Below are 18,142 nucleotides of genomic sequence, written 5' to 3' on the forward strand. Positions count from 1 at the left end.
ACACTATCGCACATCCTTCCGCTGGCTTGACGCTTGGTGGCTTCTCTCTGCTGGAGCTTCAGTATTTACATCAATATTATCTTAAGCCTACCCGCCGCTGCTGTCCAGCACAGACAGCCAGACAGGGAGTCCAGCCGTCGGTAGGACAGCTCTTTATCTTTTTTTCCCTCTCTTGCAGGGCGGCTGTCCGTCACACTTAGGACTTCTTTTGTGCATTTTGGAGCTCTTTCCTATGATGTTGCCGAGTGATATCCGTCTACCTTGTGCACTGCAGTGGTGCGCAGCTTCGCCTGGAGAAACACCTGTGCGCCTCTCCTCTCTACTGGCCACAGTCATGAATGTTGAGTAGGTATGGACGCAAACCTGTGCACGAAACCAGCGCACGAAACATCCACGTAGCTTCAGACAAGAGGGGGGCAAAAAAACAACAACACGAGATTCTTCGCTGCTTGTTTACCCGAGGCTTATTGAACGGGCGCAGCTCATCGATGTGTTGGCCATCAGTTGGCGGCTTGGCCCTGGTTTGGCTCCGGTGGTCAGATTACAGCGGAGCGTTTGGAGGAATGAGGCAGGGTGTGTGTTTTACATGGCTTCTCGGTTGGGTTTTGGTGGTCAGTGTGTCCTAAAAGCGGCGGGGGAGAGGTGTGGGGGCGTCTTGATGCTGTCAGACAGGATGTAGGGGAGGATCTATTGAAGCAGGATTACCCGACCATTTTTGGTGAGAGCGCATCGTGGAGTTCTGATCACAGTTGACGCATTGCACTCGTCGCGTTTTGGCTGCCGGTCCATCACCATTATATAACCACACTCATGTAATCCAGCCTTTATATATATATATATACTTAGACAGCATAGGACTCCACAGACTACTGCTCTCCCCTCCTTCATCCCTCCCTCCCTCCCCCTGAGGATCCATTTATGCAGCTCCTGCTGAGCAACCTATGAATGCCAATTATAAATGTGGGTGGGTATCAACACTGTTTACGTTTACATAATTCACTGCTCAGTGTGCGCGCGCGCGTGTGCGTGGTGCGCAAAAAAAATATTACAAAGAGGGAGAGACTTGTGTTAAATGCAGCAATGTGCCCATGACTCATGGTTTTATACAGTGCAGTACAGGGGTGTGTGTGTGGAGAGCTGGAATCCAAATTGTGTTCCCAGTATGTGTGTGTGTGCATGGGGTGCAGTCATTCTGAAGTGTGTGGGTGACTTCCAGCAGGTGTGTTTTTGCATGTGGTGAATGCAGGATGGGGGATTTACTGTCAAACTCTAAAGAGGGAGACAAAGGAAAGTGTAATGATACCTGCGTCAGAGTTTGGAGTATGAATGTCAACCATCCTAACAATACTTTCAACATCCTCTTCTCTTCTTTCCCCCCTTTTCTCTCCTTCTGTCTTTGTTTCTCAGGGAGCAGATAACCCTACGGCGCGGTGTCTGTCTGCATTTGTCTGCAAGAACAAGAGAGGGAGAAGCACAAATACCGCACAACCAGACATCATGCAAGGAGAAAGCTTCCCTCGCTGCAGAGAGCTGAAATGTTAGCACTGAAGAGCGAGTGTGTCAGATCAAATCAGCAGACTGTTTACATCAGGGAGGGCGATAAGAGCTGCTTGACACCAGAGACACTAACGCCCTGTGTGTGGTTTAAGGCCCCTTTCAATCACAGTCGAGAAAAGACGCGTTAACTGACCCTTCATCAGCACTTTATAGTTCCGTCCGATTCAGCAGTCCAGAGACGAGCCCAAATGGAGTGGTCACTAGAGAGTGTGAGGGAGATGGTGGCAGGAGGGATGCAGTCTATAAGGGAGTGTGAGATCTGTGCTTTTGCCATAGCCATGTGTGTGCTGCTGCTGTTCATGTGGTATTGCTACAGGGTGGGCCGGGAGCACGGCTCCAGCCCCCTGCGTGGGCGGTACCTGGCCGGGCCTGGTCGGATCGGAGGGGTGGTGGGGGGCTTCATGAGTTCAGACTGTCGCGGCAGGGGCAAAGGGAAGCACGGGTCGCTGCTGGAGGAGCAGAACGGCTTCGCTTTCTGTCAGTCGTCCGAGTGCTTCCGCTGCACAAGTGCAGGGGAGAGTCTGAACCAGAGGCTCTATCACAGCCTGCAGGATTACGCCAAGCGCTACACCTGGTCAGGTATGGGCAGGGTGCACAAAGGAGTCCGGGACCAAGGCCGGTACCTCAACAGCCGACCCACCATCCAGCGGCCAGAGGTGTTCTTCCTCCCCGACCTACCGTCAGCCCCTTTCTTCTCCAGAGAAGTGCAGAGACATGACGTGGAGCTGCTGGAGCAGAGCTTCCCCGCCCTCCTGGCAGAGTTTGAGAGCATCTACCACCAGCCTCCGGCCCGCAGCGGCTCCTCGCTGCCACCAGGCTGGAAGGTCAACAGCACTCCTCGTGGGCAGTGGTGGACCTACTACCTGGTCAACCAAGGCACCCCTCTGGTTCTGAATGTCAGGAGATGCCCTCGGGCCTGGAGGGTGCTGGGCCAGCTGCGCACCTTCATCGCTAACAACGTGTTTGGAAACGCCTGCTTCTCTGTGCTGACGCCTGGAGCTCTCATCACCGAGCATTACGGTCCAACAAATGTCAGGCTGCGCTGCCACCTGGGTAAGAGGGCTTAGTGAACTGAAACTGATGAGGCTCGGTGTGTATTTATCTCAACACTAAAGCAGATGATTTCAGTAATAAGCATATTTAACCTCAGAGGAGGAGCAACACGGTGAATCAGCAGCTGTAGTGTTTAGACAGATGTGACAAATCCTCCTGAGTCACAGAGGAACACGGCTAAAATGTCCCGTGATAATAAAATGCATTGTTTTTACTTCACCTGAGGTTGGATCTTATTTCCATCTGTTCTCTGTGAGATGGCTCTAAATAGGGATGTTTATTGTTATGTAGCTTGTCAGGATCCTATAGAACAGCAAACTGATGCAGAACATTGTGTGTTTTGTATGAGATGGAGAAACTAGGAGGTTGGATAGCAGCACAAATGCTTTCAGATTGCCTGTATTTACCCGTGATGACCCATGACTGGGCTTTTTCTCTGACAGGTCTCAGAGTGCCCCCTTCCTGTGAGCTGGTCGTCGGTGGAGAGCCACAGTGCTGGTCTGAGGGCAGCTGTCTGCTTTTCGATGACTCCTTCCTCCACAGGGCTTTCCACGAGGGTAAGACAGGATTAAAGTTGAATCTTTTCTTGCCTCATGTCGTTTATTTATTCCTAGAAAGAGGATTGACCTAAAAGTGGTATAATCCAATGGCTGAGGAAAATGGATAGCCTTTAATAGGAGTCTGATATCAGTTTTAGTGAGACAACATGACTTGATTTTTCTTTCTGGCGCTGTTTCTGGGCGTAGGCGGCGCAGAGGACGGCCCCAGGGTGGTCTTCATGGTGGACCTGTGGCACCCCAACGTGGCCGCTGCTGAGAGACAAGCCTTGGACTACATTTTTACTCCGGGCCGTTTGGAGGACAAGGAGGGAAAATAGGTGTGAGTGAGAAACCATGTCCAAGCAAGCAAGCGACAGATGGCATTTAGGGAAGTGTCTGTAGGATTGGGGAGCAACTCTTTTTCTGCCTCCAGACCAGCTCTCACATTCACTGTGTACATAATCTCCGGCTCATCCAGTATTACTCATAACTCTTCTTAGCAGATGACCAAACATTGGGCCTCTTTTATCAATCGCGTTTTTGTCTGTACAGTTGTGTAAGATGCAGCCATACTTTAAATCCCACACTTGCATTTTCCCAGAACATAGCAGTTGATGCCGCCATCTTATTCATGTGTATTTATACTACGGCTGGTGACATTTCAGCTCAGAAGTTGCTGTTTTTTCAATTGCTGAATGTTTACTGGCGCATACATGAATGAACACTAAGAATGTTGCCCGGCGATCAGTTGTCACCAAATATGTTATTTCACATTTCCATTTTTCCATCCTCTAACTTTGGGCCAATTCTGAAAATGATTTCTAAGATTCCATGTGCTGCTCCCATCGCATTTATTTAGGTTGTTATTGAAGCTGATACAGAGCAAAGTGCATTACAGACACGTTAAGGGGCTCTTAGGGAGCCAAACAATAATGTATCACTCTGTTGCTGTTATGCTTCACAGAATTTAAAGGTCTAAAGGCCAAACTATTCTATTAGCTATAAATGAAGGTAGTGTCTACAGATACGGACCCGTACCCGTAGCCTGTGGCCTACGGATACGGCACTTTCCATTTGCCAGACAGATACGGACCCGTACGCGAGTCTCACGAGTCAAGAAGCTGCTAACCACTGCAAACTGTTGAAAGGTAAGCAAAGGTTAAGGTTAGGGTTAGGTTTAGGGTCCGTACCTGTAGTACCGATGCTACGGGTCCGTACCGCTAGCGTCTACCGGGAGTCACGTGACCAGATCTCGCGTATCTGATTGGCAAATGGAAAGTGCTGTATCCGTAGGCCGGAGTCACTGAATTGGGGCCAGTTTTACTCCACTGTATTATAGTGGGCCGGTAGAAATAATATGAGGGTAACTTTGGTGGAAGGCAGCCCAAAGGTTCGAGAAGTAGATTAGTAACTAGAAGTTTCCTGATTGGCTGTATCCGGGTCATCCAGTCAGTAGAAATTAGAAATGATTCTGGTATTTTTTGTGCATTTTTTTTTCCATTGGCGAAAGAAACATAAAAGTCAAATGTTTATTATTAAATACTCATTGTGAAAATCTTTTTTTTCATGCTACTATGCCTATATGGTGTTTTTTTATATGCAGTAAGACACATCATGAGCAAAATAAGCAATCAACACCATCTCCACCTTAAAGCTGCAGTGTACCGATGACAGTCTCCAAAACAAGGATTCAAGCTTCTGAGTTTCATACGTAACAAACCTAAAGCTTTCGGATTTCTGTATCTTTATCCTTCTTCAAAATCGTGTCCCAGTTCTAAGATGTATGACTGAAATACTCCAATATTCCACTTGTTGTTGTGTTGTGTAGTGTAGTTTTACAGTGTTTGAGCTGGTGTGCTCGAGCTGCAGTGAGTGGAGACAGAAGCAGGGACTTTATAGATCCGCACATTCTAGAAGAACTGACGTGTAAAGGTACATCTAAGCCATTTTAAGATAAGAAGGGTTTATTTTAATAGGAAAAAATCCAAATATGTGACTCTGGTACACAGAAGCGAGTTTTTAGGGATTTAATCAATGACCGGAGAGGGACTTTGAGACGCACAAGTGGGTGGACTAAATGCCTCCCTGTTCAGAGCTACGTGGCACTAAGTTAGCATTCATGAGCCCCGGCTTGTTCCCAGGACTTAAGAAAGGCACATGACGACATGTAACACCCGCATACATTTCTGCAAGGGCTAAGAAATTTGGTAATTTTTTATATTCCTCTGCATATCCAGTCACACTTAAAATTTCGATTCAAATCAAGACACCCATCATCTGAGAGTTTGCACGAACACTTTCATATATAGGAAACACTTTAGACTGTTTACATTTCTATGAATGACTGGACACTCCCCTGCTTGCAGAATGTTGACATACCGTGATTGTAATGCTCATTATGATTTATACAAAGCCACGGCGTAATTATTGATCAAGTGAAGGGAGTACTGCTTTGGTGACTGTAAGCCAATTGTGCAAAAGTGAATTTAACAATTAGAGCAGAACAGATAAATAAGCAATGTCGGATCCTTCTTTAAATTGAATTTTGAGCTGTTTGACATTCTTACTAAATTGCCAGCTGTTCTATAGATAGTGTAATAATAGCTACAATTGTCTTATCAATGTCAAGGTGAACAGGTTTATCTGTGTGTAGTTTGGTAACTGAGGTCCAATGTCGATCATGATTTGAATGTTTACAGACGCAGCTAATGTCTCTGTCATGAACCCTTCCAGTGTGGTAGTTAATTGTACTCCCCCTTTGAGAATCAGTCCTGCTTTCACAAGACATGGTTAGATAAGCACATTTTTAGGTCAAACTGTGTGAGTCGGCCTGTGCTGTAACACTGGAGATGAAGCGTTTTTGGTAAATTTACTAAACTCTTGTAATCTGGTTGCATTTGATATCAGGTTTGTATTTCTGTAAATATGGTTGAGGTAACAAAAACAAAGTGAATGGTCTGAGATGTTTCGAGATGATTGTCTTCAATGCTTTGACTATTGTGTTGTCTTGATTTCTAGCTAAAGTGATCGCATTTCATTCCCCCATTTCGAACCCACAAAGTCATTTTGATAGATTCAATTTGTATATTCTGTAAAATGTTTATGAAGTACTATCTCCTGTTGTTCTGTGATGTTGTTTTTTTTAAATCCCTGTGATTTTGCAGCACCATTATTAAAGCCACAGTCCTTCAGCGGCACTTCATGGATATGTGTGCACAGTCTAAAACGAGTCTTCTGCAGCTTTACTAGTCCACTGCAATTCAAGATCCCCATCTGTTCAGTTCTAATGTTTACAGAGATATGATCGTTTATGAGCTGTTTACAGAATCGGATGGCGCTGACACTCACATTGAGCTGTCCATAATTAGGTTTCAAATCAAGAGTGCTGTTAATCCACCTTAGAGTACGAACACTGTCATCAACAAAGCATTTGCTTTCCAGTATATGATGGGGCAACCATTTTGTTTACATTTGGATTAAGGATTTGTCCTTTAACACGGTCTTGTGTGGATTTTGAACAGTATTTCTGTACATTTAATAAATGGTCGAGTATCTTATTTAACCAGCTGGTGTCAGAATTCTCACTTTTACACAAACATCACAGCTCTGAACCCAGGAGCTGACTTCACAGTGTTCACTCTGCTGCACTCTGCCGAGGGAAGCTTTCCAGGAAAATTAAGTCTTCTGTGGAGATTCGGCTCTGGTATTGATTATACGCACAGTTTAAGCAATATAGAGGCCGACAAGAGTAATTGTGTTCCCTTTTTTCATCCAGATGCAGTTTTATGGTGGTGGCACAGGGAGGCGTAGCAAGGCAATGATGTTGTCGCTGCTCTGCTTCCTCATTATCACAGCAGTTATTTCCTGTCAGACCTGCGGTGCCTCTAGAGGACATGAAGCCAGAAGCACTAAAAATCTGGGGCAATAATACATGTCAAATAAAAACAGTGGTGTCGTCATTACTCGTGGGTTCATAAAATATATACAGAGCCTGCAGGTTAATATTTGGCCCTGCAATCTACAGTCTGGCTTTGCAGTCTAAGAAGAGGATTCCCCACACATTAGGGAAAATCTTTTCCGCTAAAGTCTTCTCTGGTGGTGCATTCATGGTGGTTGGAGCTGATTTGAGGCTGAGGCACAGCACTGAAAAGACCTTACATAAGCTGCATCCTTTATGGGCACAAAATCATATTTTAGAGTCAGAGCTGTTGAATTATTAAAGTAGGCTATGCAGTAGTTAGATAATTATTGTCACCAAACTGCTGAATTGGCTGCTTAGTGAGAGGAACTTTACAGGAGAGCAGAACACTGGATGAAGACCAAGCTAAAGATCAGACAGATGCATATGCACAAAGACTATCATTTGAGCAATATGCACTGATGTAATTGACTCATATTGTAAATTATAAGCACATAGGTGCAGAAATGTAAAATGCAAATGTGAAATGTGTCTCTTTTATAATCCAGAGCTGTGTGGGCTGATCAGCTGAAGGTGTAGCTGAAAGTGCTGAATACTTTAATTTCTTAATTTATGGCATTTTATTCCCATACAGGAAAGTGGTGACTACAGGCAGAGGCACAAACTTATTTTATTGGTTTTTTTTTGTTCAAAATTTTCATTATCTAATGTTCACATCTGTAAAAACATGTAGAAATGTTATATATTTTTCTTATTGTGGATTATCTCTTCAGTAATGAGCTCCTATCCAATTGGAGGTGTCACTTTGTCATACAAAAGTTTGCAGACCATTGGTTTTTCTTACTACCGTCCACACCCACGCCGTTGCCACGATGCCACAGAGAAACACTCACATCAATGGAGAGGTGACGCGCTCTGCAGAGACGTGTGTGCCCCGCTGTCTGTGCGCGCTCCGGCCGCGCCGCCGCCGCGCAGCAATCAGGTGGTGAAAGCGCTATGTAGCTCAAGTTAACGCGGGCAGGCTCTGCTGTACAATATGTGTCGACAATGGAGAGGCAACGGCAAGTGATGTCGATGAGCAACCCACCGAGGCAGACTACACCAGATCCGCCGCAATGAGCGCCTCCTTTCCCAAATCTGATTCCACAACCTCCTTACTGAAATCCTCCTCGGCGGCCAAGAGACCGACACACCTCCACGAACACACAGCAGAGAGCCGGAGAAGTCAGCATCACCATCAGCATCAGCACCAGCATCACCACCGTCCCGCCGCACTCCACAGCAGCAGCAGCAAAGCCGAGGAGTCCTTCTGGTCGGCCGAGTGCGACATCAGCGCCCGGAGACCCCTGTGCCATCCGTCCCTCCTCGGCAGCCAGGACAGTAGTAATGATGCCCCCACTCGGGGCAAGTGCAAGTCACATGCTCCTCACAGCCAAGTTCCCGTGCCGCCGCCGGAGCCAAACGGCGAGGCAGGCCGAGGTGTGAGGGAGCGCTGCAGGACGTCCAAGCCCACACACCGACACCACCACCGCAGAAAGCACAACCGAGAGGACCGTCCGCCGGCAGCAGGGCCACCGGAAACTGAGCATCCCCGTCGCTGTCACACGCACAGCCGCCCGGTCCCCAGGGTGCCCTCTCTGTCGGACAGCAACGACGACCGGGCTCCTCTCTGTGAGCCGAGGAGCCATAAGGGGGCAGGTTTGGCCACCGGCGGCGGACAGGTCAGCAGTCCATCCCCGTCCTCCTGCTCCCTGGTGCCGCTGTCCAGCAGGTCCTCCCGTCGCTCTCGGAGGTCCAGCGCTGCTTCTTCTGCATCTGATATCAATTTACGCACCATCCTGAATTCCCTCTTCGGGCAGGTAAGGCCCTAAAATAGCCTTCAAGGAACAGCAGGTAAAAACACCAGTTTGGTCTCTAACACTGGTCAGTTGGTTCATATTGATTTGAAGAGCTTTGGTTGGTGAAGTGCTGATTCCCTGACAGGCTGTGACAGTGACATCCCAAACCTAAATCCTCATGTAAACTTCACTGTAGGGCTTGTTGACTGATTGAAGGCTTGTTAAAGGATGATTTCAGTAACAAAACATCCACATCTAGAGCTTCAGACTTTATCTAGAAGAATCATCTGCATTTATTTCACTGCAGCTCCTCTGCTTGTTGTTGTACCAAAGTGCACACAGGTATGAAGTGGTTAATTTCACTGACATCCTGTCTACAATCAATACACACTAATCTGCTCCATGATGCTGTCTGCAAACACTGTCATTACTGGACAGACTATAGAGGAGAAAAAAAAGAAGCTCCTTCTACGCATTCATTTCTTATGTAATTTCAAATACAGTACTACCTCCTACAGACTTTCTCAATCAGGCAGCTTGTTCTTAGTGAAGTGGATGTGCCGGGAGCAAACGAAATGTTCCAGTATCAGAGAGGTGGAAATCTCAGATGTGCTCATGTGTGATGCAAAAATATGCTTGTATATTCATGTCCTTGCATCATTCAATCGCCGCAGCTATTGTGTTTTTGTGTTTGAAGGCAATTGCATTGATGTTCCTGCCGGTGATGGAGGCTCTATTTTGAGTCACAAATCTATTTATACAGAAGAAAGGAGTTCAGCTTAATGTGCTCGGATTCATATCAGCACTGCCATTTTGCATAATTTAGGCTCTGTGAAAGCAGACGGCTTTAGTTTTACACTGGAAATCCCCACAAAGCTCCAGCTGGCTGTGTAAACTCCTGATAACATGTTATTTTTTGAAGGCCGCTTCCAAAGAGTTCATTTGCGTCCATGTATGGTTGTTTGCATTTCAGTCAGATCCTGAATCAGGAGATGATTTACATGCAGCGCTGGAACAAGAAGTCATAAAATAGACTCAGTTTGGGAACACAGAGATCATCCTTTGTGGCTTCAGAAACATCTTCTAGTACTTATAGTATAAAAGCCATTTCTACAAATAACCCATGAGTCAGTCTGTGAGCAGTTCTGTGAAAACATTAGCGTGACCTGAAAAAGGTCTTTGATGAGACAGCTACTGTAGATGGTGAGGAGTTCAATGACAGGCAGGAATGTAACGCACGGTTTGAGAGATACTAACGCTGCCTTTGGCATTTCGTCTGAACAATGCATCTGAAGTAGATAAGATTTCACTGTTCTGGCCTTAGGTAGCCGCCTGACAGTCCAAAATGGAAATACACGTGAGCAGATGGTAGCAGGGAAAGAAAATAGTTGTCCTCATTTATTTTCTGTGCCAAGAAAAATCTCACTTTTCATTTAAATTTCACTGCAACGGATACACTCTCCACTGTGTTTTTTTTTTAATGTGTTTCCTTCTGATGCCATGTGGCTGCTGGAGGTCAGAGTGACCTTGTCTTTGCCTGCAGGGGGCAGAGGAGGATGTGTGTGAGGTGTGGGGGTGTGAGGCAGGAAGAAACAAAGGCACGTGCAGAAAATATAAAGTCCACTTCAAATGCGATCTCATGGGTCGCAAATGGACAAATTATTTTAGAACGGCAGAGCGCAGGTGAGGAGGACAGGAAGACTGGAAGTAGGTCATTACAGAATGTTCTTTTAAACTTGCCTGCTAGAGATTTTCACAGAAAGAGCAAGCACCTCACAAAATGTGTGCGACCCTGATGTAAAAGGTCACCTGTCAGCTGCACATTTGTTAGCGCTAAGGTGGAATTTGTCTGCAGGAAAGCTGCGAGTTCTCGTCCCTTTTGTCATATTTATTGTCACAGATAGTGTGTGAATCTGTGCTGAGCTGTCTGCGCTGTTTCAAGAATATCTAACAGTTTGGTCAGTGTCACAGTTGGGTGAAATATCTCAGAGACGCCTTGTTTCCTTTAATAGGCATTTGTTCCTTGGTCCACTTCCCTCTCTCATTTAGCTTCTCACCCTCACTCTTATTTCTCCTCTCTCCCCCCTGTCGCGCTCACTCTCCCTCGTTCTTACCGGGCCGTGGTACTCGTACTATTGCTACATTCATTTAGTGCAGTACCTCAGTGTTTTTTATTCAGCTGTAGGTTAGCACCCCAGTCTTCATGGGTCTTGATGAAACCAGAGTTTGCACTCCTTTCACAACCCAAACTGCAAACTTACCGGAGAAAAAGCCCCCATGCTCCTTTTTAGTGCATCTTTTCTCCTTGGGTATGGGAAACTGCTTAGACTGGCCTCTGAGAACGGTAAGATTGCACTCAGCGTGTTGCATTTTTCCACCCTGTCGTTCTCAGTTTGCTTGATGGTGCATTTGAAAGTGACACCTGTAAGTGAAACTGGGCAGCAGTTGTGTGGTATTTTTAGAAATTTGTTTGGGATTTTGCATAGTTTTTGTGCAGCTGTGTTCAGTCATCACACTGCGAAAACCCCGTAGAAAATGTAGAATATTTTTAGATCTGTTTTTGTAATTATCCATACACAAAAACAGTCCAAATCAGTGCACGTCACGCCAGCCACATTTTAGGTTTAGTTTAGTGGTTTGCAATGAAACATATCCTGCTGCCGCACTGTGTGTAGTCGGCTCTGGAATGGAGTTTGTGTGTTTAGATGAATGGTTTCAGGCTTTGGCAGACCTTTGGTGTGCAACAGGAACTCTTTTCTAAAAAGCACTGAATGTCCTAAAAGAAAACGTGTCCCAATATCCTGAAGCACAATGTCTTTCTGTAAAGACAACACATGTAGTTTAGTCTCTGGTGCCTCAGCTCGCCTATTCTCTGCTTCTGAGTATGTTTACTGTTCCTGTGACAGTGTATAGGTGTGAGGTGCCAGTCCGCACAACGTGGCAAGTAAACTGTTATGAACGATGAGTGGAAAGTTGGCAACATGCTGTTTTATTGATGCATTTACCTTTCTGCCATGTTTTCATATTTTCAACATTGTTACGTATGCTCTTGTACAACACACAGACGATGCTTAACCGTTACTGTGCTGCATTTGTGTTTTAGTATTTAACACGTTGCTGTTTGTAAAGAATTAAAAAAAGTCTGCACTGACTCTCTTATGTAATCTCACAAATCCCCTCTCACCTTACGCCTTCATTCCATTCTGCTCTGTCTCTGCGCCCTCCTGGAAAGATGCTCCAGGATGCTGAGAGGAGATTCAGAGGGGTACTGTCCTGTGAGGAGATGGTCCAGACAGGGTATCTGGGGCCTTATCAGGGCTCCATTGTGTCCATGACGCAAAACTGCGCCCTCATGAGCAACATACTGGGACAAACCTGTGTCTTCCTGAGTAAAGGCATGGAAAAGTGCAGACAGACTGTACGTAAGTCTGGACAAACACCATTTTTATTTGCTATATTCATACCAGTAAAGCTAGGAATTCTATTATTAACAAGTAATCTGGAGTAACAGCTGTCACCATTAGCTTGTAGAGACCCTGTTTTCCATCATAATTGATCTTTTGAGTGGTAACCTGTCAGCTGCGATTAGGGAACACCCCAGTGAGGAAAATGACTGAACTGGAAGCTCACAAATAATAAATGCAATGCTCATGAACCCAGCAGTCCTCACATTTGGTACACTACTGTAGATCAGCAGTTTTGAACCTTTCTGGCTCAAACAGGTCACGTGTTAAACAGGTGTAGCGATGCGCATGCACCTTATTGCTTACAGACGCAAAACTATTTGTGTAGTGAGTGCACAAAATATCTGAGGAATAGTTTGACTTAATGGGAAACAGGTGTATTTTTTGTCTTTCAGAGAGTTAAATGAGAAGCTTGATGCTTGTTTCATGTCTGTCAGATAAATATGAACCCGGAGCCTGTAATCTCTTCAGTTAGTTTACAGCTCGGACGGCACAGAGGAGCAAACAGCAAGTCTGTCCTTGTCCAAAGTTAACACCCTGCCAGCATCTCTAAAGATCACTAATTAACATGCTCTAGCTTGTTTGCTTAAGCCATACAAACAGTCGTAAAACCAGAACGTTTTAGTTTCGTAGGATGCTATTTGGTTGCCTTTTTCATATCTTCCATGTGATGGAAAAAGATATGCTAATTTGTTTGTTTTGGAGATGCTGATAGGTAACAGACAAGCTGTTTCGCTGTTTCTTCACTCTTTGTGCCAAGCAAAGCTAACTGGATGCTAGTTGTAGCTTTTTATTTTCCATGTAGGTAGGAGTAAAGCATCCATATTGTCTCCTGTTGGGAAAAAAGATAATAGTTGTACTTCATCTTACCTTACTTGCGCAAGCCATAGCTCATATATATATATATATATATATATATATATATATATGTATATACCAATCAAAAGTTTGAACACACCTTCTCATTCAGTGCTTTTATTTATTTGTATCATTTTATACATTGTAGATTAATACTGAAGATTAACACTTTTGTGTACATCATAATTCCACATGTATTATTTGATGTCTTCAGTATTAATCTACAATGAACAAAATAATAAAATAAAAACCAGTGAATGAAAAGGTGTGTCCAAACTTTTGGCTGGTAGTTTATATATGCATATACTGTATATCTTTGTCTGTATGTTTACAGATTGTGGCAATTTCCATGTAAAGAATGAGCTTTAAGATTTTGTAATTTAGTGTGTCAGTGAAATCTGCACAGTAATGGAGGTTTTTGTCCAAATGGATCCGATCTTATGGTTAATGCATTGAGAAACGGAGCGCTGAATGCATTTGTGTCGGATTGGCTGTTTTTTTTTGGTTCATGTGCCTCCTATGCTTTCTATGTCAGTGGTTCCGGTCAGATAGTTATTCAGGTCTGACGTCAGCACTCAGTGTTGTGTTTAGACTTCTCACTACTCCTGCTGTTAACCCCTGAGGGCTCTGGGATATGTCTGCCTCTCTCTCTGCCCTTTAAAGGTTGCGTTCATTGTAAGCAAGCGATGGAAAAAAAAAAAAAAAGAAACACATTCTTGTGTGAACATCAGGGTTATGGTTCCCAGTCATGCTTGATAGGGATCGGCCTGTTTATGCCTGGAAGTTTTGTCATCACGATGTGAGATAGTTTCAGTCTGCTTGTTACCATTTCCACTGTTAGGCATCCTTGAGCTGAGGTTCCCAGGAAGAGTAAGGATTGTTATGGAGAAGATTGCTGATTTAGATTTGGGCATCACTCGAGTCACAGCGCTGTCAAGGGTTTGTTTGCAACCAGCTCATATACAGAAGAGTGTTATGATCTGTGTTGATCTATGTGTTTTTCATGTGCCATTAATCTGTTTTGTACTAACCGATGATCAAATGTCATTTCTTATTAGGACAGAGAGCTGAGGCCCGAAGAAATGGACGGTATGTTCTTTTGCCCTTTATGTTCCTATTCTCCTTTTTAACTGAAGCTAATCAGCCAAAAAAAAAACGATCTTAAAACAATTAAAGAACACATGTCAATGTGCTCTACAGAACACAGCAAATTTAAATGAACCTGTCAATTAAGGCTTGAAAAAACAGTCAGGTGCTGCAATTGAAATATGAGTCAAGAATTTGTTGGAATGGAATTTTTTAATTTCTTTTCCACTGAAAAAATAAATAAGTAATAACTTAATATCTACTATGCTGAACAAACATGTGCCCCTACATGTGGAGTTTATTGTTTGTAAACCATGGCAGCTCCGCAGCATCAAAATGTTATGTTTGTAATGCTACGAGACGTTTTCTCTTAATCAAACAGTGCAGCTCCTTTGACTTGAACATTGTATGAGGCTATATTGCAATTCTGATAATACTTCGATTAATTGTTCAGCTCTGATGTGAATTAATTTGCAAGAATTTAAATTCCTAAAAGCAATGTGAGTAAAAAAGAGCCATTCAGTACAGTTACTCAGATGATTTCTGTTATTACAGAGCTACGAGATGCTTTCAAAGAGTTTGACAAAGACAAGGACGGTTTCATCAGCTGTAAAGATCTAGGAAACTGTATGAGGACCATGGGATACATGCCTACTGAGATGGAGCTGATTGAACTGAGCCAGCAGATAAACATGAATTGTAAGGACATAGCTGTTAATGCATATGTCTGTTTCCTCTGTGTGTATTGAGGTTTAAAATTCTGTGTCAACATTTCTTTTTCTTAAGTGGGAGGTCATGTGGATTTTGAGGATTTCGTAGAGCTGATGGGCCCAAAACTACTCGCAGAAACTGCAGACATGATTGGAATTAAGGAGTTAAAAGATGCATTTAGGGAGGTAAGAGTGTTTGGATTCACATTCGGATAACTGGTTTAAGTTGTTCTGGTTTCTGTTGTACAATTTTAACTTTGATTTCAGTTTTATGTTTTGTGTTTCTGCTTGTTGTTCTCAGTTTGACACTAATGGAGATGGTGCTATAAGCACCTCTGAGCTGCGGGATGCAATGAGGAAGCTGTTGGGCCAACAAGTAAGATTTGGATCAGAGAGAGAAAACAGAGAGCCTCTAAATGTTCCATAATGGATAGTCAGTGTGTGTGATGCTCCACTCACTTCTGTCAACCTGTTTATTTTGTTCCAGGTAGGTCTGAAGGAGGTAGAAGACATCTTAAGGGATGTAGACTTGAATGGTGACGGACTAGTTGACTTTGAAGGTAAAACATCTCTCACAAACTAACTAGTTAAAGGTCTCATATGGTGAAAATCTCTTTGTTGTGTTTTGTGGTTGTTATAAATAAATATAAATGTGTTGCTGTGAAATAAAGATGTTAAGCTTTGCTCAAGCCTCCCTACAACTAGATAGTATCCCAGCTTTACAATCCAATAAAAATTGTCCCCAGGTCCTATGTAACACCGAACTATCCAATAGTCGTCCAGCTCAAACCAAGACAGACAGTGTGTTTTTCCTGTAGGGGGCAGCAACAGCAGGAGCTGGTTAGTTTTCAGAGTCAAACAGCTCATTTAGAACAACATTAAAACCAAGGGTTATACTGTCAGTGAAATTAATCATTTTTGTAGTATTTGAAGCTAAATAAAAACAAGAGCAATTGAAAAACACACTGTGGAAAAAGGACACAATATGGAACTTTAAAGTATATTGCAGAGCCAGGTTTCCCACACTTTTCAGTTCCAATATAATGGAGCCAGAGACTCCATTATATATCCTACTTATGACATGTACAAAATTGCCTCTCATGGGTGAATCCAAACACAGACTTTATGACAACACAAAAGAACATAACAGCTTAACAACCATATGATTATTGTATAGTGAATTAATATAGGCTACTAGCAGAATGGATCAATCAAACTAATCTCCATGTGTAAACTATGGTGCTGAATAAACATACAATATGTAGAAGTATCATCCATCCATCCATCCATCCATTATCTATGCACTGCTCAGTCCTCATTAGGGTCACAGGGGGGCTGGAGTCTATCCCAACTGACTTAGGGCAAAGGGGACACCCTGTCTACTGCAGGGCTACATATACAGACAAGCAAGCACATTTCTATTCAATCCTATGGACAATTTAGAGTTACCAGTTAACCTGAGCATGTTTTTGGACTGTGATAGGAAGCTGGAATACCCGGATAAAACCCACCCATGCACGGAGAGAACACGCAAACTCCATGCAGAAAGATCCCAGGCCCAGCTGGGGTCGTGAACCTGGGATCTTCTAGCTGCAAGATGAAAGTGCTAACCACCAGCCACTGTGCAGCCCTAGAAGTAGCAGATTCACATTTGTTTTGTTTTTTTAGAACAGCTGTGGCTAAAAGATATTATTTCTAAATGCTCTTAAATTTTATATGATTTCTGAAAACCAATTTGCAACCTCTTTCAGCGTCTCATGACCCCTTAAGGGGCCCTGACCCTCACTTTGGGAACCACTGCTGTAGAGTGTGGCACAGTTTTTTCATTTCGTCATCCTCCTCCTTCTTCTCTCTTTCCTCAGAGTTTGTACGAATGATGTCTCGCTAAGATCATGAAGATGATCAGTCCTGAATGTGAAGCTGTGTCCTCCTCCATACTAGACCAAGTACAACATGGGACAAGCTAAGACCTTCTGAGCCATCCAAATCTGAATGACACTGGAATCGAAACTCCTTGAATGTTTTAAAGCGAGGAGTCACCTCACACTTTCAATCAATAAGTGTTCTTCCTGAAAAGTCTCCGCTCCAACTGAGGCAGAATTTGCTGTAGCCTAGCTGACGATTGTCTTGATTTATGTTTTTTGCACTTTATTCACTAAATATCTTCCTGTGTGGATAGGTTGCTGGTGTCCTGTCTCATCCTCTACATGGTATAAGTAAGTGTCTTGTAAAATGTCATCTTTGATGTACAACAACGTCAGAATGAGAGATTGAATGTCTGTAGAAAAATGTAAAAGTGCACTGTTGGAGATTTCACTATATATTCACACAGTATGTGTTGTACTAGAAATTGTACGTGGAACTACCTTTGTGTGACATCGGTACTCCACCAAGGAACCCATGTGGCAATATCACATCTGTGTTGTATCTGTGTGGCCATAGGTGATTTTTCACTGTGCCAGTCCAGTCTGTTGAAAACGTCATTGTCTGACATGTAACAAAGAAGAAGAGCTCTGATATTAATGAGACTCTGAAATGCCTTTCGTCTATGTTTGTCACTGGAGTCTGAGGTCTAGGACAGTTGAAACAACACTTACAAAATGATAAGATGTAAAGCTCTCTTTCAAAGCCTAAATCCAGAGTACCAAAGTCCTCATTGACACTAGCCCACTGCAATTTGCAGCAAAATGTTTGCAGGTTTGAATTCCCAGAGTCTCTAATCTAGCTTTGGGAGGGAGCAATAGCTGTTTTTAAAGATCCATTTTGCCCTGTCTGAGATTATACAGTAGGAATGACACACGTGAACTGTACAGTGGATGTGTTCATGTTATAAAATGTATGTCAATGTCATTATGATTGTAGTTGTGGTAACGTTCCACACATCTGTGCTGTCAAAGACATTTTTATGCATGCCAAAGAGAGACATTTATTAAATTCAGTATGCACATTTGCATTTTTGTCTAACAAAGTAAACGGAATATTTCGCCAAGTTATTGTAGATAAATAAAAGGTGTTTACATTTATATTGTGGTGATGTTGCCAAGGAAAATACAGGCACTATGTAATAGAGAAAAGGTTTGCTATTTAGACATCAAATGAAAACATATGTTGACAACAA

General features: G+C 43.5%; 2 protein-coding genes across 7 annotated transcripts; both read left to right on the forward strand.

Moving 5' to 3' along the window:
* On the forward strand, positions 1-6,711 carry asphd2 (aspartate beta-hydroxylase domain containing 2). 5 transcript variants are annotated; one of them, XM_022196911.2, is made up of 4 exons: positions 1-349; positions 1,408-2,610; positions 3,054-3,167; positions 3,357-6,711. In XM_022196911.2, exons 2-4 carry the CDS (start codon positions 1,746-1,748, stop codon positions 3,485-3,487), a joined length of 1,110 nt encoding a protein of 369 aa, XP_022052603.1. In that variant the 5' UTR covers positions 1-349; positions 1,408-1,745; the 3' UTR covers positions 3,488-6,711. The 5 variants fall into 5 exon arrangements, with proteins under 5 accessions (XP_022052603.1, XP_022052604.1, XP_022052605.1 ...); XM_022196912.2 differs by having other exon boundaries at positions 1-345; XM_022196913.2 differs by having other exon boundaries at positions 2-140.
* A 1,232-nt stretch (positions 6,712-7,943) lies between these two features.
* Positions 7,944-18,142, forward strand: cabp1a (calcium binding protein 1a). Of its 2 annotated transcripts, XM_022196910.2 has the most exons (7): positions 7,948-8,927; positions 14,287-14,317; positions 14,870-15,013; positions 15,101-15,210; positions 15,326-15,400; positions 15,512-15,584; positions 16,887-18,142. In XM_022196910.2, exons 1-7 carry the CDS (start codon positions 8,184-8,186, stop codon positions 16,910-16,912), a joined length of 1,203 nt encoding a protein of 400 aa, XP_022052602.1. In that variant the 5' UTR covers positions 7,948-8,183; the 3' UTR covers positions 16,913-18,142. The 2 variants fall into 2 exon arrangements, with proteins under 2 accessions (XP_051806417.1, XP_022052602.1); XM_051950457.1 differs by lacking the exon at positions 14,870-15,013 and having other exon boundaries at positions 7,944-8,927.

Source organism: Acanthochromis polyacanthus, chromosome 7, assembly GCF_021347895.1.
Source record: "Acanthochromis polyacanthus isolate Apoly-LR-REF ecotype Palm Island chromosome 7, KAUST_Apoly_ChrSc, whole genome shotgun sequence".
Classification (NCBI taxonomy): domain Eukaryota; kingdom Metazoa; phylum Chordata; class Actinopteri; family Pomacentridae; genus Acanthochromis; species Acanthochromis polyacanthus.